Source organism: Dasypus novemcinctus, chromosome 12 (genome assembly GCF_030445035.2).
Source record: "Dasypus novemcinctus isolate mDasNov1 chromosome 12, mDasNov1.1.hap2, whole genome shotgun sequence".
NCBI classification, from domain to species: domain Eukaryota; kingdom Metazoa; phylum Chordata; class Mammalia; order Cingulata; family Dasypodidae; genus Dasypus; species Dasypus novemcinctus.
This window is the reverse complement of record NC_080684.1, coordinates 20,035,394-20,060,012: the sequence shown is the minus strand read 5'-3', so window position 1 is coordinate 20,060,012 and position 24,619 is coordinate 20,035,394. Positions and strand designations below refer to the sequence as shown.

Below are 24,619 nucleotides of genomic sequence, written 5' to 3'. Positions count from 1 at the left end.
ATGTATTTTGTGCACTTGCTTTCAGTTCTTCTGAATATATTCCTAGAAGCAGGACTGGTGGATCTTCTGGCAGTTCTAGATTCAGCGTTCCAAAAAAATGCCAAAATTTCCTCCATGAGGCTGCACCATTTTATATTCACACCAACAGTGAAGGATTTATCCCATTTTTCCAAATCTTATAGTTTTCTGCCCTTTTTAATAATGGCTATTTTGAAAAGCTTAGTGATATTAATCATCTTTTCATGTGCTTTTTGGCCATTTGCATTACTCCTCTGGAGAAATGTCTGTTCAAGTCTTTAACCCATTTTTTGACTGGGTTGCCTGTCTTGTTATCATTGAGTTGTATGATTTCTTTATATAACTTGACAATCAAACCACTATCAGATAGGTGGTTTCTGAAAATTTTCTCCTGAAATTTTCTTTCTGAAATTTCACCTTCTTTTTTTTTTTTTTACCATTTTTTTGTCTTCATTAATTTTTTTAATAGTACATTAAAAAAATATGAGGTCCCCATATACCCTCCACCTCCCTCCCCCCATTCCTCCCCCCATAACAACAATCTCCTCCATCATCATGAGACATTCATTGCATTTGGTGAATACATCTCTGAGCACCGCTGCACCTCATGGTCAGTGGTCCACATCATAGCCCACACTCTCCCACAGTCCACCCAGTGGGTCATGGGAGGACTTACAATGTCCGGCAACTGTCCCTGCAGCACCACCCAGGATAACTCCAAGTCCCGAAAATGCCCCCACATCACATCTCTTCCTCCCACCCTCTTAACAAAATCTTTGGAAGTGCAAAAGTGTGCAAATTTTGCAAAGTCCCATTTATCAATTTTTTTTTCTTCCATTGCTTGTGCTTTAGTGTAAAGTTTAAGAAACCAATACCTCCACTAGATCTTGAAGATGTTTTCCTATATCTTCTAAGAGTTTTATGGTTGTTGCTTTGACATGTAGATCTTTGATCCATTCTGAGTTCATTTTTAAATAAGGTGTGAGATTAGGGTCCTGCTTTCTTTTACCTATGGCTATCCAGTTCTTCCAGCAACAATTGTTGAATAGACTGTTCTCACTCAGCTAGGTAGGTTTGATAACCTTGTCAAAAATGACTAGGCTGTAGAAGTGAGGGTCTATTCCTTAAGTCTTGATTTAGTTCCATTGGTCAATTTATCTGTCTTTATGTCAGTAACATGCTCTTTTACCACTCTAGCTAAATAGTGTCTTTTAAAGTCAGGAAGTATAAGTTTTTCAACTTTTTTCTTTTTAGAGACATTTTTGTCTCTTTGGGCCCCCTTACCCTTTCAAATATAATTGATAATTGTCTTCTCCATTTCTGTACAGAAGAAAGGCTGTTGAAAATTTTATCGGGATTGGATTGAGTCTGTAAATAAGTATAGGTAAAACTGACATCTTAAATATATTCAGTCTTCCAATCCATGAACACAGAATTTCCTTCATTTATTCAAGTCTTCCTTGTTTTGTTTTTTAGCAATGTTTTGTAGTTTTCTGAATACTGGTCCTTTTTGTCCTTAGTTAAATTTATTCCAAAATATTTCATTGTTTTAATTGTTGTTGTAATGAACTTTTTCTGACTTCCTTCACGTTATGCTCATTCATAGTGTGCAGAAACACTAGTAATATATGCATATCAGTCTTTATCCTGCCATTTTGCTGAGCTCATCTATTAAGTCAAGTATCTTTGTGGATATTTCATGATTTTCTGGATAAAGGATCATATCACCATTGAATAGTGAAAGTTTTACATCTTCCTTCTATATTTGGGTGCCTTTTATTTCCTTTTCTTGCTAATTGCTTTAGCTAGAACTGCTATCACAATTTTGAATAACAATGGTGGCAGTGGGCATTCTTGTCTTCTTCCCAATCTCAGTGGCAAAACTCAATCTTTCACCATTGAGTACAATGTTAGTTGTGAGTGTTTCATTCATCAACTTTTCCATATTGAGAAAGCCTCCTTCGATTCCTATTTTTGGAGGGATTTTACCAAGAAAGGATGTGGTATTTTGTTAAATGCCTTTTCTGCATCAATTGAGCTGATCATGTGATTTTTCATTCTCAATTTATTAATTTGTTGTATTACACTAATTCATTTTCTTGTGTTAAACCACTCTTCAATGCTTGTGGTAAATTCCATTTGAGTGTGTTGTATAATTCTTTTAATGTGCTTTGGATTCTCAGCTATTTTGTTGAGGATTTTTACATCTATATTCCTTGGAAAAATTAGTCTTAATTTTCTTTTTTCATAATATCTTTGTCTGACTCTGCTATTAAGGTGATGTTTGCATCAAAGAATGAGTGTAGTAACATTACTCCTGTTCAAATTTTTGGATGAGTTTGAGCAAATTTGGTATTAGATCTTTGAATGATGGGTAGAATGCAACTGTGAAGCAATCTTGGTCTGGAGGTTCCATTTTGGGGAGGATTTTTATGACTGCTTCAATCTTTTCACTTGTGATTGGCTTGTTGATGCATTCTACTTTTTCTAGGATCAGTGTAGGTTGTTCATGTGTTTCTAGGAATTTGTGCTTTTTGTCTATATTGTCTAGTATATTGGCAAACAATTGTACTCAATGTACTGTTATGATGTACTTTATTTCTACAGGGTCAGTGATTATGTACCCTCTCTCATTTCTGATTTTATTTATTTGCATATACTTTTTTTCTTTGTCAGAATGGATAAGGGTTTGTTAGTTTTGATGATCTTCTTGAGAACCAACTTTTGGTTTTGTTGATTCCCTTTATTGGATTTTTGTTCTCAATTTCAGTCATTTCTGCTTTAATCTTTGTTATTTCTTTCCTTCTGCATTCTTTGGGATTAGTTTGTTGCTATATATCTAGTTTACTCCAGGTATGCAGTTAATTTTTCAATTTTAGCACTTAATTCTTTTTTAATGTATGTACTGAGGGCTATAAATTTCTCTGTCATTATTGTTTGCATTGCACCCCATAGGTTTTGTTATTAAGTGTTCTCATTTTCATTTGTCTCAAGATATTTACTGATTTCTTTTGCAGTTTTCTTCTTTGATCCACTGGTCATTTGAGGGTGTTGTTCAATCTCCATATGTTTGTGTATTTTCCCTTTTTTACCTATTAGTGATTTCCAGCTTCATTCTTTATGATCAGAGAAAGTGCTTTGTATATTTTTCCATCTTTTTAACTGTATGGAATCCTATCTTATATCCTAACAAATGGTCTATCCTGGGGAAGTATCCATGAGCATTTGAGACGAATGTTTACCATGCTGTTCTGGTATGTCATGCTCTATAAATGTCTGTTCAGTCTAGTTAATTATGATCTTATTCAAGCATTCTGTTTCCTTATTTGTCTTCCTTTGCCAAGGTGTTCTAGCCATTGCTGATAGTGATGTATTGAAATCTCAAACAATTATTGTAGGGTCATCTATTTTTGTCTTCAGGTTTGTCAGTGTGCGCCTCATGTATTTTGAGTCACCCGGATAGGTACATAAATATTTATGATTGTTATTTCATCTTTGTGAATTGTCACATTTATTAGTATATAATGACCTTCTTCATCTCTTATAAGAGTTTTTTTTTTTACAAAATCTTTTTTTATGATACTAACATTGATACGACCAGAGTTATGGGTTAATAATTATGTGAATTATCTTTTTCCAACCTCTCATTTCAGCCTGTGTTCCTCGCATCTAAGGTGAGTCTCTTGCAGACAGCATATAGATGGCTCATTTTTTAAAATTCCATTTCATCAGTCTACGTCATTCGATTGGGGAATTCAGTCCATTAACATTCAATGTCATTACTGTAAAGACATTACTTACTTTGTCCATTTTATCCTTTGGGTTTCCTTTGTCATGTCTTACGCTTTTTGTCTTTTTACACTTTTAATATTCCTGATTCTTACACTGTTTTCCAAGTTTCTTGCCTTTGTCTCTTCCTTTTGGCCACAGAAGTGCCTTTAATATCTCTTACAGATTCAGTCATTTTGTAACAAACTCTGTGAGTTATTATTATTATTATCATTTGTCTGTGAAGATTTTAAATTCATCCTCATTTATGAAGGAAATTGGACTAGGTAAAGATTTCTTGGCTGACAATTGTTCTCTTTCAGAACCTTAAATATATCATACAATTTCCTTCTTGCATCCATGGTTTCTAATGATAGATCTGTACTTAGTTTCTATCAAGCGTCCCTTGTATGTGATGCATTGCTTTTCTCCTGCTGTTTTCAAAATCTCCTTTATCTCTGGCACTTGATATTTTGAATACTAAGTATCTTTGATATTGGAATTTATTCTCTTTAGCATACTTTGTCCTTTTTGGATATTGATATTTATGTCTTTCATAAACATTGGGAATTTTTCTGCCATTATATCCTGACATAATTTTTCTGCTCTATTTCTGTTCTCTTCACATTCTGAGACACCTATAACATGTGTATCTGTGCATTTCACATTGCCATTCAATTCCCTGAGATCCTGTTTGTTTTTTTCCATTCTTTACTCTTTCTCTTCTCCTGTATTTTCTAGTTCAGGTGCTCTGTCCTTCATTTCATTGATGGTCAATTTCTCTCTCTTGCCTAGTGATTTTGTTTCATTGCTCTTCTTTAATTTTTGGTTCAACTTATTGAAAATCTTTAAATTGTTCATTTTAAGTAATGAGAATAGCTCCCTCTTAAATGGAAACAGAGTGGGTGTCACCAACCCCAAATCATCAAGATTGAGGATGAAAAAACATAAAGTGGGAATGCAACTATTGCTGTAAGGATGGCTATTTCTGACAGGTCATTCTGAACTGGTGCCACATTGGACAAACATGTCTCTTATTGAAAATGTGATTTGTTGTGGGTGCTAGGAAGGAACTGGGGGAGTCTTCCCAAAACTAGTTCAAAGTGAAAATCGTAGCTATAGTTTTTATTGGATAAAGATAAAAGGGGTGGTTGAATGAAAAATAAGTAACAAAAATGAGTCAGGATGGTACTTGCAATTTCTCAGTCCTGTGTTGTCTCAAGCAAATCCAACTTGTCATTGATTTCAGATGCAAATAAACCACAGTTCAGATATAGTTACACAGGTACAAGGCCATCAGGGCTACTTTGTTAGGCAACCACTCAAAGATATCAAACTTTTGTCTTTGGGAAAAGTTACAGATTTACCCCATTCTGCCTGGTTTTACTTTGAGACATTATCATGTTCATAAAAGCAAAACTGTGAAGATCTGGTTAATATCCTTTAGGGGACTAAGTGCAAAGTATAAACTTCTAAAATTACATGAATCTCAATGGGTTTTAGAATTTTCAAAACTACTTAAGTGAAGAAATTTCATTAAACATATTTTCCAGCTATCACAACTATGGACTAAAGCAGGCTTATTATTATTTTATTAATGGAAGAACTTATAACTATGATATAAAGACTGTGATCACCAGAGGTTCTGTGAGGAGGAAGAAGGAAAAATAGATGGAACATGGGGCATTTGTGGGACATTCAAATTTTTCTGCATGACATTGAAATGACAGATACAAACTCTAATTTTCTCAAAACATATAAAATGGTGCCATCCACAGTGCAAAGCATAATGTAAACTCTAGACCATGGTTAGTGGCAATGCTTCAAAATGCTCATCAATTGCAACAAATGTACCACACTAAAGCAAGATGCTAATGGGGGAAGTGTGTGAGAGGGAAGGGGTGGAGTATATGGGAATCCCCTATATTTTCAATGTAACATTTATGTAATCTAAAACTCCTTTAAAATAAAGAGAAAACAACACCGCCAACAACAAAAAGGTCGGGGACTGACTAATGGGGCACAGATTGATTCAAGTGTGCCTGGACACGAAAGACAACAAAAAGCTTTTTTTTTTTTTTACTTACTGCAGATTCTTGGTCTGCTAACAGATGGTGCTTTTCAGTGAGTCTTTCAGTGGAGGTGTTACACATCCACTCACTGGTGATTCTGATTTGCCCAGTACTGAGATTCAAGCCAGACTCCACTAGTCAAACTCATAGAAGAGAAACCACACTCTACCCTCTGCTGCACAATCCCTGTTACAGGGAAGGACATGTCCATTTCCCTCTCAGTTGGCTGAAGTGAGCCATAGGTTTTACCCAAGGTATTTGCCTTTACAGTGGGGGATGGGTGCTACTCTTGGCCATGGGGAAAGTAAGTAACGGTTTTCTCTTCGGCCTCTTCATCTCTCTGTCCCTCTTCCTCCTGGACATATGCGTGGCACTCTCCTGGTCTGCAGTCCCTCAAAGCAGCTTGCTGAGATAGCTTTATGCCTTTCCTTTGTTGTTTTTGTAAGAGTTAAGCCATGGCACCCTCCTCTGACAACACCTTGCCATAAGTATGAATTTTTTATATTTTTAACACAATAAAATAATTTACTACACAAAATTTTAAATATATATATAATTTATTTTTAGCAGTCTCAATGCTCAGAAGCATTTGTGTTTTGATGATTTTTATGATCAATCTCTGCGTGCTCAGCAGAGTGCCGGAGACATGGTGAACATATAGCCACTACTTGTTGAAAGAAGGAATTTATCCAAGATGTGTTCATTAAAATGTGGATAGTTATTTTAAAAATATATTAATTTGGTGCCCATAGAATAAGTCCAGTATAGTCTTCCTTCTGCTATTCTTTGACAGAATTATTTGTTTGAAACACTCTGTGGAAAAGTTGAAATGACTCACCTTTAAAAATAATCTAGGTGTAATGTTTTAATTATGGAAAGATGTTTAATTATTGACATAATTTATTTAATAATTTAGATCTGTGCAGGTATTCCATGTCTTTTTTAATCTCTTAAGGTGAATTATATTCACATGGGCTAATGATGCATTCTCTGCTGGCTTATATTGTCTTTTCTATAAACAAAGGTCTTTGTTTTGTAATGGGTTTTCTTATCGTGTATAATCATCTGTTTATCATTCTTTCACATTACTTTTTAGAGTCATTCAAGCATTTACATTTTTTGCTAGAATGCATAGAATTGCTGTTATGCAGATTTTCACAGAGCAGTGAAGCTTGTTAACTTCATAACTTTTCTTAAACTTCTAATAAAAAGCTTAAACATAATTATGATGTAAATTTCAGTATAGAGCACCTTTACAAGAAGTTACAGGTTATGGGGCATAAATGTAGAGTGATTCAAAAACTGTAAATGTTTATATATAATTTCATAATTATATATAAATAGTTCTCACAAAATTTCCCTATTTCCCACTCTGTTGATTTTATACCCAGGGATGTTGTGTATGTGAAGGGTTTATAAATGTTGTTATTTTTTTTCACAAAGGACCAAGATATTATTTAATTCTTTCTTTTCCACAAGCCACCAATTTGCTATCTTTCTTTTTTCATGCATGTGTTTTTAAATAAAAATCAGGCTGCAATTGCAACTTTATTTTTAAATTTTAAAAATTTTTTATGTTTTGAAGATGCTTAGATTACATAAATGATACATAAAAAATATGAGAATTTCCATATTCCCCACTTCCTGCCCCTCGATACTTTCCCACTTTAACGACATCCTTCATTAGTGTGGTGAATTTTGTTACAATTGATGAGCACATATTGCCACTAAGTGTAGATTATAGTTTACATTATAGTTTACACCCTCTTCTCCACAATTTTGTAAGTTATAAGATATATAATGGCTTGTATCTGTCATTGAAACATCATGGAACTTGGAGGAGTGTTGGGGGAGGGAGCAGATGAACTATGGGGAGTTGAGGGTGTGTGGTTGAAACTACAAAGTTAGGAATGATTTTTTGTTATCTTTCAAAGCCTACCAGATAACCAAGAGTTTTCAGTCATAGATTCAATGAAGAAAGAAGTTCCAAAATTCCATGCTAAATAGAATTCTCTGAGACTCCTATACTTTGAGTTGTGTGTTAGCACATTGTAAATTGGGCTTCTTTTTGTGATTCCAGGCAATAAAAGGCATTGATTCCTCTGTCTCATAGACTATAAGGCTCATCTGGCCAAATATTGATAAATAACCTATACTTGCCTTTCTGAAGAGTTATACATTATAATCATTTTTCTTCATGGATTATTTCAGCACAATATTTAAAATTGAAGAGGACATTAAATAAATAGATGATCCTCTGGTTGGGCCTAAGACCATCAAAAAGAAGCTCCTTACACCTGTTTTTGAAGATGTCAGCTTTTCTTTGTCACTGGAGTGAGGGATAACCATAAACATGCCAGAGCTAAGGGGTTGTACTTTCTTGAACTTCTGCCTTTATGTGTTTATAGCTCTTTGATAATCATTTTACATGTCCTTCCTGTGACTCCCCAACAGAAAAGTGATCTGCATTTCTGGTCACTGGACTATGAATTGTATTCCTTAGGAACACAGAAGTCTCTTGGACCCAGCAAAAGCCAGAGCTTTAGGATGTCTTTCAAGCCATAAAAGCCAGGAGAGAGTAAGTTTTTGCCTTTCTTTCCTGAATACTTTCTTTTCTCTCCTCCTGTTAATTTTTTCTTTCTGGCTCTATGAGGTGCTTTCTTACAATGAGTATTCACATAAATTTTCTATGTGCTGAGACTGCATTCCCAAGTGTATGAAGCTTTTCATATTTTTCATGCAGTGCTGTCCATGTACTCAGCTACTCTGAGAAAAATCTGTGATAAAATTCATTGACTACAATGACCAATCCTGTGCATTGGAAACAGGGGTCCTATGCATTCTGGGTCCAAACTTAGTTCATGTTCTAGGTTTAAAATAGGAGAAGATCAGAACAGCAAAAACAATATTCTGGGAAGTAGTGGAGAAGGTACATCAGAGTAGATTGGATTTTGTTTCTTCTCTATCGCCCAATCACATGTGTTAGGAAATTTAATTTTCTATTATTTCTAAGTCTTCCAAATTCAAATCTGATCAAACTAATGCAGTTATTAAATTGAATGAAAGAGGGGTAGATGCTCACAAGTATTTTTTAAAATAATCAAATGCATTGATGCTATTATTCCAGACCTATCTATTTTCACCATACTCTCTTTCCAAGGACCTCTCACATTTTCATGGGATTTAAACAGTGTCATATCAAATTTACCCATTTTTGGCCATTTAGAGTTGTATCCCACATGCAGTGAATACAGGAAACACTGAACCTCACTCTCTTCCCTTTATCATTGGCCCATCATTCCAAGCATTTGAATGTTTTAAAATTAAATATATAAATGAATATATTAAAATTAAATATATTTAAGGCTGATCATTTATTTGAACTGAAGGTATTATTATTACAGCCTCAAAGTTTTACCTGTGTTTAAACACATGCTCATTCCAGTGGAACACATTTCACATGATTGAATTGGATGGCTCTTGAAATTACTAAAAATGCAGCATCCTACTGAAATGTAGTCTGTTGGACAATGCTGTATGTCAGAAGCATTGGAGAAGTCTATTGTATTGCCCTCCTTGAAAACTGGTAAGCCTAGCTCCCAATTATAGAATCACCCTAAACGAACATTTTTTTTCCATCTCTTTGTAAGGAGCCAGGACATCTCCAACCACTTTGGAAGTTGGCTCATTCCTCAAACTTCAATGTAAATATAAGGTACTCTCATAACTCTAAATGTGTAAGTGAACACAAGATGGATTTAAAAAGTAAATAATGAAGAATTAAAGCAACTACCTGCTTCATACACACAAAAATTTCCAAATACAGTATTCTTCAAATTTATGAGTAGTATTAAATAATTAATTAATTAATTTTGTTTCAGTAGATACTGGAGAAATGTTTTACTTCCAATGTGATTTAAGAAATGCAAATGTAAGAGAGACTCTTTAGATTTTTTTTTCTTCAAATTATTCTGCCCACTTCTGAATTTGGATTGATTTCTGCCATCCATATTGCCTATTACTTACTAGACAGAACTAAGATATGAAGTGAATGTAAGAAGAAGTAGTCTAAATCTAAGAATGTTACATAGTACCAAATTCAATATTGGTACTGAGGAACAATCAGAAATGACAAGAACTGGCTATGCAGAAGGCACTCTAGACTTGTGATTGCCTTGGTAACTTGTGACTATGCATCCTTTAAACAACACTTATATCAGACTCTGGGATACTAGGACAATGATGGAAAATACAGGTTCAGTTATGAGTTCAAAGGATCTTGTCAGAATGATGTAGGGAGTTTACAATAATAGATTGGGATTTCATGAAAAGGTATAATATGACTGTATAGTCATGGAGCAGGATTCAACATAGATATGAGGAAAAAGCAAAGAAAAGAATTAAGTACTAAATGATGGCTAGGGATGAAATAAAATCTGGAAGTAAAAAAGAGCAAACAAAATAGTTTATTTTTTTAAAAGATTTATTTATTTATTTATCTCCCCCCCCGCCGGTTGTCTGTTCTCTGTGTCTATTTGCTGCGTCTTCTTCTTTGTCTGTTTCTGTTGTTGTCAGTGGCACGGGAATCTGTGTTTCTTTTTTTGTTTGTTTGTTTGTGTCATCTTGTTGTGTCAGCTCTCCGCGTGTGTGGCATCATCCTGGACAGGCTGCACTTTCTTTCCCACTGGGCGGCTTTCCTTATGGGGTGCACTCCTTGCGTGTGGGGCTCCCCTATGCCAGGGACACCCCTACTTGGCATGGCACTGCTTGCGTGCATCAGCACTGCGCATGGGCCAGTTCCACATGATTCAAGGAGGCCCCGGATTTGAACAGCGGACCTCTCATGTGGTAGACGGACGCTCTAACCACTGGGCCAAGTCCGCCGCCACAAAATAGTTTAGATTCATCGTTTAAATTACATTAAATACAAGGATGTCTTCCTTTCAATACCTAGCATATTGTAGCTTTTAACAGAATATGAACATTTGTTTCTAAATAAATGAATTTATAGATGGATAGATGGTAGAAGAATAAACAAAAGGAAAGAAGAATTCTGAATGGAATGGATGACTTACAAAATTAATGGATGAATAGAAAAATGGACTATGGATAAATAATTTAATAAGTGAATAGATACAGAGAAATGAATAGATTGGTGATTATAGATTGAACATGATAGGAATAAATAATTCTTCTGGTATTGATAATTGCATAGTGGATGTGAGATGATGTCTCAGCTACAAGGATTTGGTAGGTTTTGCATCAGCCAAGGTACAGTTCACTATTAGAACTCCCACAGTTGCTACATACACACACATATATACACTCAGGCACAGTGGCAAAGACTCACATATGGGGAGGATTTCTTTCACTTCCCCTTACACTTCCCCTTACTGTTGAGTCTTTATCAAACTTGTGTATTCAGAGTTTTCCCCCCTAAATTTTAGCTACACAGACTGTACTATTCAGTTCATTATTTTCTTCATTCAACAAATTCTCATCAGATTCCACTATGGCTTTTCCTTCCACTGTTCCATGTGTCCTGGATTTGACATATTATAGAGCATAATGACTGCCATCAAGTAATTATAATGTCATTGGGGAGAGAAAATATGAATTTACTAAACACATATTAACAATAACCACTATAAAAAAACAGAAGAGTGATTTACTATGAAGGAATACAGGGGAGAGGCTTACTTGTTATGAGGTGATGGAAGAGATCATTTTGTACAGGAAATCACTAATTAGCAAGAAATTGTTAAAAATGGAGCCTGAGGGTTAGGATAGAAAGAGCACATAATTTGTAATCACAGAGATTAGGGTTGGAGTCATAGTGTTTAAACATTTGGGATGTTATGGAAATATATTTGTGTTCTCATTTGAACAATATTCATAGAATAATTTCCACTTTTTTACCTAGAGATTAAAAATTGCTTATCACTCTGTTAACAAATTCTTTTTAACTATGGCATATATGCTGAATTTATAGAAAGTAATTTTCTAGGAAGATACAAGAAAAAATCAAATTTAAAATGAGTGTCAAAATATTATAAAGATTTTGATATAAAGAGGGCATTCCAGCAGAACTGAAACTTGAATTGATACAGAAACAAACCATGATGCTCAGGGGCAACTACAACAGTATGGCCTTAGTATTGAGACTCTCTAGAACATAATGTGTGGACAATCTTACAGATCTGTAGGTGTCAGTTGACAGAGCACATTTACTGACAAACCTTGATTGCAAGACACTCTTTCATAGGAAATACTTGTCTTAGAAACCTACATAGTGGAGTCATATTCTAACTCTTGAAACTGGCAATTTAGACAGTTGTATTGCCTCAGATATTAATTTTTCTTCTGAAAATATATTTAGTATTGCGCATCCATTATTTCTTCTATCCCAACGTCTAACAGAGGAACCCAAGGAAGCACAGGCATATATGTGCATGCCTGAGGTTACATATTCCAATTTTGTCTAGAGTGCAAACTGGCATGTGAAAATGCCATGTATGAAGCTAAATGAAGACAAAATATCTTACTAGTATACACATTAGAAAGGTCTGAATGGGAATAAAAGACAAGTAAGAGGAAAGACCTTAGAATTCTACTAATATGTGCAATGAAGAGTGAATATTGCTAAGCACAGGTTCTGTTACCAAAAAAACAAAATTAATCATGATCCAGGTGATAGAATTTTGTGAATTTCTTAACAATCTCTGAGAAAGAAGATCAACCAAAAGTTAATATACTTGCAGGTTTGAACCATGGTTAAGGACTGAAGTAGATTATCACACCAGGAAGATGGATACAAAACAAATTTAGAGGGAGATGTTAAATATAAATCAGTTGGGATGTGACCCACATCCTCTGGTAATTAAGTATGGCCTAGAGATTTCAGATTTGCTATTATTTTTGTTTCTAGATAAAATCCTTTTTAAATGGCCTTGGAAAGCCATAGCACCCTAAATGAGTTCATCCCCTTTGGTCTGTCTGCTGACCCACACATCCAGCAATCTTTGTGCTGTTTTGCAAATTAACCTCCTGACCATGGCAGGTAAGTTGATGATGGTGCTGGTGACCAGGGCACACTCTCACCTCTACACACCCATGTACTTCTTCCTGCATCAACTCTCTTTCCAGGACACTGGCTTTTCTGTCACAGTGCCAAAGCTGCTGAGGAATCTGTTGTATCAGAAGGAAACAGTCTCTGTGGAGGGCTGCCTGGCTCAAGTCTTCTCTTTGTTAGTGAGAGGAGCCACTGAAGTTGGCCTGCTGGCAGCTATGTCCTATGACTGCTTTGCTGCCATTTGTCATCCTCTGCTCTATGTCCAGGTGATGAACAACTTGCTCTGTAAGAGGCTGGCTTGGGGTTCCTGGGATCTGAGCTTTTTTACTGCACTCCTCAACATCTTTCCAGCTATGAACTTGGAGTTCTGTGGAGATTATACCATCCCCCACTACAGTTGTGATTTGCCCTCTCTCTTTCCTCTTTCTTGCTCTGATCTATCCCCAAGTTTTACTGTCATTCTTTGTTCAAGTCTTTATGGAATTGCAACCAGTTTCAGTTTCCTGATCTTCTACTCTTATGTCTGCATTGTCTTCACTATCCTGGGCATCGGCTCTTCCTCAGTAGAAGCAAGGCCTTCTCCACCTGCTCCTCCCACCTTACAGTAGTGCTCCTGTTTTATGGCTCAGTTTTCCTACACTATCTTATGCCAGTTTCAGGCTCACCATTGGAATTGGTACAGTGTGGTTACTCCCTTAATGAATTCCCTTATCTATAGCCTGAATAGCAGTGAGGTGAAAGCAGCTGTGAAAAGGACCTTGAGAAAATATCTCCAATACTAGCCACCCAAACACTGAGATTGATGGGTAACTAGTTCATTAAAGGAAGGTATCTAATGTTTTGAATATAAGAGAATTTCCTGATTCCTCCTCATATTGGATGCAGAAATGTAATTTCACATTTAGAGATCTACTAGGGTGAGTTGGGGAAGGATAGTTCAGCTTAATTTTGTCATAAACGCAGAGCAAAACATGTTAAGCAACCATGTTAATTCAACCATTTTCCTTGCATAGTCTTTTGGCTGCATTAATGAGTCTTCTTACCATCTTGTTTGTGTTTGCCATGCAAAACAGTTATCCACATGGAATGAAATCATCACCTTCCCAAACCATCAGTGAAGGAACCCCAGGTCAAGGCTGTAGGTTCGTTTCTGAGAAGGTGAGAAGTTTGGAATGAATGGTGGTGCAATATTACTAATTGAGAGATTTGGATTTTGAGAGACCTAAGGCTAGCATAGGTGGGAGCATCCAGAAGAGACAGTACATGTGAGAAAGAAAAGGATCCATCAGGGTATCCACAATAAGCCAGTTGATTTTTCTATAATAGGTGAGATGATGATCCTCTCTCTCTTTCTTTTAGCTATGCATATCCAGTTCCCCCAGCACCTTTTGTTGAATAGGACATTCTATCTCAGTTTGTTTGGCTTGGTGGCCTCATCCAATATCAGTTGGCGATATACACAACTGGTACATTGTGCCTCTGTGTCTAAAGTAAGTTTCTTGTACACAGCATACTGATGGGTTTTATTTCCTTATTCATTTGCCAATCTATATCTTTTGATTGAAGAATTTAATCTATTAGCATTCAATGTTATTACTGTTCAAGTCAGTGCAGACATTTGCTATTTTTTCTTTAGGTCTATATACATCATATTTTGTTATTATTTCTCTTCGTATCTTTTTAGCTACCCTTACTAATAATCCTCCTTTCTACACTCTCCTCCAACTCCTGCTTTTTCCTTTCAATCTGCAGAACTCCCTTTAGTATTTTTTTAAGGGCAGTTTCCTTGTTAACTAATTCTTCCTTTCTATTTATCTGCAAATACTTTGAATTCTCCTTCATTTTTCAATGCCAGCTTTGCTGAATTCTTGGCTGGCAGGTTTTCTTTGAGTACCTTAACAATGCCATCCTAGTGCCTTCTTGCCTCCATGCTTTCAGATGAGAAATTAGTACTTAATCTTATCAAGCTTCCCTTGTATGTGATGCATCTCTTCTTTTGTTGCTTTCAGTATTCTCTCTTTGTCCTGTGTATTTGACAATTTGAAAAGGATATGTCTCATGGTAGGCCAGTTAGGATTTATACTGTTAGGAGTGTGCTGCACTTCCTGGACATGTAAATCCATGTCCTCAGAAGACTTGGGAAATTTTCAGCCATTACTTCCATCAATACTCATTCTGCCTCCCTTTTCTTCTCTTCTCCCTTTTGGATGCCTATAATGCTTATGTTTGTTCATTTCATGCTGTCATCGAATTTCCTGAGTCCCTGTTGAATTTTTTCTTTCATTTTATCTATCTATTCTACTATCTATGTGATTTCAGGTGTATTATCTTCTGCATCACTAATTCTTCTTTTCTCTGCCTGTTCAAATCTGCTGTTATGTGCTTCCAGCATATTTTCAGTTTCTTGAATTGTGCCATTCATCACCATCAGATTATCTTTATTTGTATGTTTATGATTCCTTCTGTATTTTTCCCTAGTGTCTTCTTAATATCCTTTATCTCTTCCTTTACTTCATTAAGTTGATTCATGATATTTGTTTGGACATCCTTGATTAGCTGTTCACATTCTGCATCTCCTTCTGTTTTTTCAGTTTGTTCATTAGTCTGGGCCATGTCTTCCTTTTCCTTACTGTGGCTTATACTTTTTTGTTTGTGTGTAGGCATATGTATATATGAATGAGCTTATTCAGATGGTTAACTTCTCTTTCCCCTCTAGGGTTTTATTTTTATTTGTTTTATGTTAAGGTACCTTTTTGATGCTTGGCTCCACTTATTCTATATCCTTGTAGTTGTTTATGTTCTCCCCCAAACGTGAAGATCTTAGTAAAGAAAAGAAAGGAGAAGAGAATAATAATGATAATAATAAACAAGATGGAAAAGGAACCTTAAAAGGACCAGGAAGCAAAGAAAAAATATATAACGAATCAGAGTAAAAAATCATAAAAATAGAAAGGATTAAGAATAAAAATTGTGGAACAAAAATAGAAACAAAAAACTGACATATGTATATACATACACACACTATATATACAATCCTGTCAGTTCTATATCACTGAGAACCCTGACTAATACCTGACAAAGTTATACTTACCACATGACCAAGAAATTCCACTCTAATTATTTACACAGGAGAATTTAAAGCATAGATATTCTCAACATCTGTACCTGAATATTTATTGTCCATTTTCCATAAATGAAATAAAATGGAACAACTCAAATGTCTATCAAGTGGTCAATGTATACATTTCAGACCCGCTATAGAGTGGAAAACAACTAGGAAAAAAAAAGAACAATATACTATGTCATGCAAGCATATGAATGAAGCTCAAAACCATTGTGTTAAGTGAAAGAAGCCACAAGCAAAAAAGCATACAGTACTATTCCAATTATGTTACATTTCTGAAACAATAAAAGGATTGGGATGGAAATCAGATCTGTAGCTCTCAGGCATTTAGTTGAAAGGGAATATTTACCACAATGGGGCAAAATGGAAACTTTGGGGTTATTGGAAATATTCTCTGAGTTTCCTTCTTTTTACATATCTTTATATCTTGGTCAAAGATTCTCAAACTGTATCTTTAAAGAAGATGAATTCTACTATGTGTAAATTATAACTCAGTGTTTTAATTCTCTGACTGCTAAAGTAAATTCCATGGAACAGGTTGCCTTAAACAACAGGAAGTTATTGGCTCATGGTTTTGAGGCTAGGAAATGCCCGAATCAAGGCCTGATGGCAGTTGTTTCTTCCCAAGACTGGCAGTCTGGGATTGGCTATTAGCCATCCTTGGTCATGGGCATGTGTCTAATGGCAATACATATGCTTGAGTGCCCTGGCCTCCCTCTTTTCTTTCAGTTTCTGTTGACTTTCAGCTTCTGACTGCTCCTTCTGCAATTTTTCTTTTTCATTCCATTTATAAAGGACTCCAATAATAAGATAAAGAGCCATCCTAATTGAGTTAGGCCTTACCTTTGAATTAACTTCATCAAAATTTCATACTTACAATTGGCTCACACCCACAGGAATGGATTAAATTTAATGACATATTTTTTGGAGGTGCATAGCACCAAACCACCACAATCAGTAAACAAAATTCCTATATTTACACGTGTATGTGTATGTGTGTAAAACACGAGAACAGGTAATATGGGGTGGTTTGTGACAGATTCATGCCATCCAATGCTTTCCCTCAGGTGATATGCTGATTCTGGGCACAGGAAAGAGGCTAAGGATCACTGATGGCCCCAGCAGAAAGGCCCCAATAGGCTCCAGAGACTCAGCAGAAATTTTGTTAGTCGCATATATTGGAGTGACAAACTTAATATTTAAGGACCCTAAGCAAATGGCTAATATGCTTCTCTGGATATTTGCTAAATCTGAAGCTTAGCACAGGAGAATCTGAAGCAGGAAAAATCTATAAAAACAGAGTGGAGTGTCTACTTCCATTCAGGGCTGAAGACGCTAGAACTTACTGGGGTGAATTCTTAGTACAATGAACATGTGAGGCTCCCACTTGAATCCTTTAAATGACCACACCTTAAGAAACAGAAGAAGCTAGATAGAGAAGGATTTCTAAACAATTACAACCTATACTTGATTCAACTCACTCCTTAATTGTATGAAATCCCGTACTCTATCTGCTTAACACAGAAATTATGAACCCTACCTGGAGAAAATATCATCTGAGGCCTTTATAAGCTTTATTCAAAACTTTAATAATCATTTTATTTTTATACTCTATAATTTTGCATACATATTTATGTATAATTTTTCAATAAAAATGATTGGACATGTCAAGAGGCAGGGCCAAATGATCGTAAATTACTTGTGTCAAGAAATTAAAGGACTCTATCCTAATTTCTCATCCATAGTCTTCTGATATAATCCAAGAAGGAAGAAAAAATTTGGATGGTAGGTAAATTGATTCTGCCACCAGGGCCAGCTACATAATTTGTATGTCATAGTGAAGCCATGTAAGATAGGGAATCAATAGATGGATATGGAACATGATAAGAAGTCCACATGTCATTTGGTACCTCCTCAGGATGGCTGCAGAAGACTCTCACAAGAAATCCAATTCAGAATGAGATTTCCTCCAGAAACCAAGAGGAGCCCCATATATTGTCAAGGGGCCTTATCATTAAGTCCTCCTGGGGGATTGAAGGGTGGGGTAATCTATCAAAACAGTAAATAGTTGGAACTCCTCCCATGCTACTAGCAAAGGTATGGAATAATTAGTAGTTTAAAAAGCAAGCACAAATCTTCACTTACTCTCTCTTGTGCTCTCTTGCCTTTGCCAAGTCCCAGTACCTGTTCCATACCTTATTCTAGCTTCTTTGTCCCCACCTGGATGCAAGGAAATGTGAGCTTTTATAATCTATAATGGGGAATAGTAACCTGCAGATCAGCCCAATTTATCACTTTTGAGCCCTTTCCTCTCTATCTGGGAACCATGATCTGCTATTTTCTTATTTCTCTTCCCTCCCTATCTTAATAAATTACTGGCCTAACTAACCTGATATGCTTCTTGAAATTCATTTCTGCAGCATAGTCAAGAACCTAGACAAAATCCAGTTACATATTTGACGAGCCAGCCAGGAGGTTATTGGTGAGTGAAACTATGGCCTACAGCTTGTTGAATGCCTTCCTTTGGTTCTCCATTTTAAATGGATTTGCTTATGAAGCCCCACAGAATGTAATCCCAGGAGTGAGGGGGCCGGGGCAGGGAACTCACTGCATCCACCCTGCATACCCAGGCTTGTTAGGCCTGTCCCCATCAGGGAGGTCAGGGGTGTTGTAGTATTTGAGAGAGGTTTAATTATTTGCGTGCAGAAAAGCCAGGACTCAGGAATGATTCTGAGAAGGAAAAATGGCTTATTGACAGCTAGCCAGACTTGGGAGCTTTCTGTTTCAATCCCGAGCCCCAAACAAGATTTTTTAGTCCCTTTTATACAGAAAGGAAAGGCCAAAAGGTCCTTTTGTTTCAATTCTCAATAGGCATGAATTAGCATATATCTTCCACATCCTAGGTAAGCTTTTAACATGGACTTCATACATTCTAGATAAGCTTTTAGCCCATTTGGTTTCCATTTTCCCTGAATATTTAAAGTTTATAGAATTTGCATTGATAAACTGTTTCCTGGGACTGGAGATGTTGTCATGGTTACCAAGGGCAGGGCTGCAGCCTCTCACCATCCCACACCCACAAGTTAGGACAGACAGTTTAGGTTAAGGTTATCTCTGAAGAGACAAAGAGCCTCCCACCCATAGTCCACATTAGGGGCATAGGGCAGGGGTGCAAAGAAGGACCCTGCCAAGTGAGAGGTTCCCTGGCCAAGGCTGGTCACCATGAAGCTGCTTTTTCAAGCCTTTATAGCAGTCATTGTCTCTGCCCTTGGGCCTGGCTGCCATTGCCTTCTCCTTCCCTCTCCCCTCAATAGCTGCACAGCAGTGACAGAGACCCAGTGGATGCCATGGGAGTTCCCTTTCCCAGGGGGGTCGCTGGCCAGGGTTACTTTCATAATTAACCTTTATCCATGTCATACCTTCCTCCTTCCTTCTACTGAATTTCTTATTACAGGTTTGTGTAAAAATGTTTTGGAATGTCTTTAAAACTGAAGAACTGGAAATGTCTTTGCTAGCCAGGAAGTTATTACTTCAGGGCCCCAGATCCTGGTAGCTAGAACAATTGATATGTAATCACTTAATGAAATCCCAGACAGGAAAAGACCTCTGTAAGAATAAGAATCGGAAAGGGGTTTTTTGCCCCTTCTCCAGGAAGGAGCATATTCGTCTTTGAAGGCATCTATTTGTTTTCACTTTCAAGTCCAGAGTGGCCCTGAAACACCAGGGAGCATGGTAACTCTGAATTTCAAGGTGGTGGGAACCAGAGAAGAAACTCTGACTGTCCCCCAAGACATGAAGTATTGGGCACTTCAATTCAAAAAGCAGCCAAACTTTTCCTGAGATTTAGCTCAGGAGCTTCCATTTGGGTAACAGTGCAGTCAGTCTCAGACCCTGGAATGTAAAGATGTCAAGAACCAGAGCAGTAAATTCTGAACAGCCCCCATTCCTTGGGCCCTTCCTTTCAGAGGGCAGCCAAACAACACCTGAAACTCAAATCAGGCACTTTAGTTTGGACTACTGTTCTCAACGTCTCCCACCAATTCGGCTTGGGCACCTTGGTCTGACCTTTGGAATTTTCAGGCATCCCCCAAGACCTAGGTCGGCCACAGTGGTGCCTGTCAGCAAGGCTCTGGAATTAAATTCTCAGGAGCACCAGCTCCAAACTGTTTGGAGTGGTAAATGTTTTAAACAAGCTTGGACTCTGGGATGTCAAATCAGTTGACTAAAATGTGCTTCTTCATTCTTCCCAGAATAAAGGACATGGACTCTGGCACACCAGTATACTCCCCAAAGAAGTGTCTCCTCAAGAATCTGGAAATTCTGCCTACTGCTGGTCTACATGGCCATAGTATATCCAAGAGCAACCTCTATATGAACCCTCAATTCCAGTTAAAGCAGTGTAAGAAAAGAGGACAGACAGATCTGAGACCAGAAACCTCATTTTGTGTCTCCTTACAGAAATGAGGAAATAGACCTCAAACTTAGAATAACTTCATTTTAGAAATAGCCTTCTCAGTTTAAACTCAATTTTGCCTATGAAAGTTATGAATAGAGATCAAGATTCAGACCAGTTACTAAACCTCTTCTGGAAAATAAGAACCCTCATGTGCCATCAATTAAGATCAAAGACTTCTTAGAAATGCTAAGGATATAAAATTCTATCTTCTGTTTTAATCTGTGTTTAACTTTGTCAGTTTGCTTGTGCCTAGGAAATCAGATTTGGGGTTCACTTGTTTCAAACTGGATAATGATGAAAGGTAATCTAAAAATGAGTCTTTAAGTATCAATACTGTCTTGAGAGTGGATTTAACGTAGAAATGACAAGTAGAATTGATTCAACTGCTAGAAAAGCAGAAAAAGTTCACAGAGTTGTTACTAATAAAATTCTTGCAGCTTAGTTAATAAAGGTAATCAATTCACCTTAAAGTAAAAACGTACTAGAAATTGTAACTAAGAATTAAGGTCTTTTATAGATGCCTTTATATTATAAAGCAAAAGGATAGTAACTGAAATTATAACTGGGTAGATTTAGCAAAAACCTAATATTGTTAAGTGTAAATCTTAAATCTTACTTTCATTTATGGTTACTTCAAGTCTAGCCTTACCTCTTGCCTTTTTGCTTATGGTTATTTCATAACAACTTCTGCCCCTATAGCTCAGGGGAAAGCAAAGTTGAGACATCCCTGCCTCCTGTGCTACTGGTATTAGTGACCCTGCTTTCTCTCATGGCTCCAAGTGTGGACTAAACTGCTGCCTGGTGGAATTCTCAGCCCTCAGAGTTGAACATCCCCTCTTCCAGTACAGGAAACACTGGCACCCTGTTATCTCCAAGGACTGGGAAGTGAAGGAGGCCTCCTGCCTTGACTGTCTGGGGTTCCTAAAAGGGGCAATTCATGAGAGAAACCAGCTTCTTTGAGGCTTCATAGCCTCAGTGAGTATACATAGAATTAATCTTGGTCACCCAAGGTCTGCTAAAGTCACAGTGAAAAATAAGGAAAGTTCTGAAGCAAAGGAAAATTGTTAAAGCATTGGGGACATTTTGGTTATAAGGCCATAATTAAGGAACATAATTCTTGTGCAAAACTGCATGGACAATGGCTAATTCCAGGAAGCCATTACTAATTAAAAACCTAAATTGATATTAATCACAAAAAGTAACTTCATAACAAGGAAATCTGTCAGAAGCCACCTCAATCTGCATATACAAGTGGTGGTAATGAAAACATATCTTGATTGCACTGAGAGTATTCAGTTTTCATTGAAAGATGGAAAAAGTAGTTTTTCCTGTACTGCTAAGGTGCAATGGAATAGAATTGAGAATCCAGAAATAACCATCAGCTGGTTTTTGACAAACCTACCAAGTTAATGTTAATGGAAAAAAACAGTCTCTTCAACAAATAGTTCTGGGAGAACTGGATATCTACAACTGAAAGAATGAAAGAGGACTCCTATCTCACACCCTATATAAGAATCAACTCAAAATAAATCAAAGACCTATATATAAAAGCCAGGAACAATACAACTACTAGATGAAAATGTAGCGAAACATCTTAAAGACCTATTGGTAGGTGGTTGTTTCTTGGAGCTTACAATTAAAGCATGTGTAACAAAAGAAAATATAGGTAAATGGGACCTTCTCGAAATTAAACACTTTTGCACTTCGGAGTACATTGTCAAAAGGGTGAAAAGGCAGCTGACTCAATGGGAGAAAATATTTGCAAATCACATACCCAATAAGGTTTACTATCCAGGATATATAAAGAGATGCTACAATTCAAAAATAAAAAGACAAAAGGCCCAATTAAAAAATGGGCAAAATACTTGAATAGACATTTGTACAAAGAATAAATGGCAAAAAAACACATGAAGAAATGCTCACTATCACTAATGATTAGGGAAATGCATTTCAAAACTACAACACGATATCATTTCACACCTATCAGAATGGCCATTATTAAAAAGACAGAGTATTACAAGTGTTGGGAAGGATGTATGGATAGATAGGAACACTTATTCACTGTTGGTGGGAATGCAAAATGGTACAGCCACTGTGGAGGACTGTTTGGCAGTTACTAAGGAAGCTGAATATAGACTTGCCATGGGACCCAGCAATACCATTGCTAGGTATATACCCAGAAGAACTGAGAGTAGGGACATGAACACACATTTGCACACCAATGTTCATAGTGGCATTATTCATGATTTACAAAAGTTGCAAACAACCCAAGCATCTATTAACAGATGAATGGATAAACAAACTGTGGTCTATTCACACAATGGAATATTATGCAATTCTAAAAAGAAATGAAGTTGTAAAGCGTATAACAACAAGGATGAACCTAGAGGACATTATGTTGAATGAAGCAAGCTAGACACACAAGGACAAATACTGTATGATTGCATTACTATGAACCAAATAGATTGTGTAACATATCATATGATTCAAAAAAAAATTTATACATATCCAGTAATCTAATTGAGAAATGTATGTTTTTATTTAACTGTGTTTTCTTCTTAGTTTTTAATTGTTTATCTTTTCAATTATTAAACATGCAAAATAAAGTTTTAAAAAAGCTATATAAGGACACAATTCTGTACCCAACATTTTCCATGTAATGTACATCGTAAGAGTTTATCCATGCTATTTCAACTCTTTTTTTTTTTTTTAGGACATAGTAGGAATTGAATGTAGAACCTCATGCATGGGAAGTAGGCAGTCAACCACTGGCTACACCCACTCCCATATTACAACACTTGATGTGAGAAACTGCAGTCACATGGATATAGGTAAAGGAATAATTATGACCTATTTTGTAAATTAACTACTATAGTAATTAAGCACAAATGCCAACTTCTGCTCTGAGGAGTACTGCCAATTCTGAGGATGTCTGCCAACCCAGGAGACTGGAGACATATTCCAAGATCCAAGGAGAATATCTGTCAGCATGGCTTTTTAAATGCTTGTGCCCTAATCAGCAATATGCTATCTGTGGAGATAATGAAAAATAAAATTGTCATGCAAAAGGGGACAGGAGTGAAGCTAGCCATTCTTGACTCACATGGTAGGTAGAAAGGAAATAGCTGAAGAGATAATTAATAGTTCTTAGCTAGATCTCATACCTATGTTTTTGGAAGAATCAATAATATTTTGCACTTCACTGCACTACCTTCTCCCTGGCATGGAACAAGACTTCCTGGAATAAGCCTCCCTGATATGGAGGGATTATTACCAAGCACCAACTAGTAATGCATCTGGAAAAAGGCCTTGACAAAAGGAGGAAATATTAAATACCAATGAGTTTTTTGGTTAAGAGATTTCAAAGTGAGCCAGGAAGTCATTCCAGAGGTTACACTTATACATGTCTCAGCAGGATCTCATTGACTGCCACAGTAAAGAGTGAAACAATGGAACTCTGAAGGCTCTAGAGACATCCAGACACTATAAGCAGGGCAGACAAGCTCAGGAGTTTGGCACTCCGTCAGTGGGCCTTACTTTAGAATTTGTGCTCCCCATTATAAGGGGGTTAAATTCATTTATAGTTTCCTTAGAAATGGCTCTTCTGCCCCTTTTATGTGAACCTATATTTAGCACTCTACTTGTTAAATATATGTCCCTGAAACTTAAATCTTCAGTCTGTTCATATGCTGGTTGAGCCCTGAATCTCATCAGTGTGACACCTACTCACCAGTTCATTGGACTCACCCAGGACAACCCATAAAAAGATGATGATGGACAATGCCAATCCCAGGAAACAGAGTATATACAACAGCAAGTAGTACAGTTTTATCCATCTGCCCCATGGGATCTAAGCCTTCTCTTACTTGGAAACAGGGTGGGCATCACCATTCCAAAACCTCAAGATTGAAGAATGAACAAACATAAGGGTGGAAGTCAACTATGAACTAATTAGACTTACGATTATCCTAGCAATGGAAAAATTTGTATCATCGATATAAAAGCAGTGACTACCAGAGGTTCTGAGGGGAGGGAGAGGGAAGAACAGATAAAACATGGGGCATTTTAGGACATTGGAATTGACCTGTATGACATTGCAATGACAGATG

The 24,619-nt window shown here is 36.7% G+C and overlaps 1 protein-coding gene across 1 annotated transcript; it reads left to right on the top strand.

Annotated features, from left to right (window-relative positions):
* Positions 1–12,911: 12,911 nt before the first annotated feature.
* Positions 12,912–13,538, top strand: LOC139440086 (olfactory receptor 8S1-like). Its single transcript, XM_071218727.1, has one exon. The coding sequence runs from the start codon at positions 12,912–12,914 to the stop codon at positions 13,536–13,538; it is 627 nt and encodes a 208-aa protein (XP_071074828.1).
* The last annotated feature ends 11,081 nt before the right edge of the window (positions 13,539–24,619 follow it).

What these genes read in the sequence shown, in the direction of transcription:
- LOC139440086 (XM_071218727.1), top strand. Translation starts at nt 12,912, where the DNA reads ATGGCAGGTAAGTTGATGATGGTGCTGGTGACCAGGGCACACTCTCAC.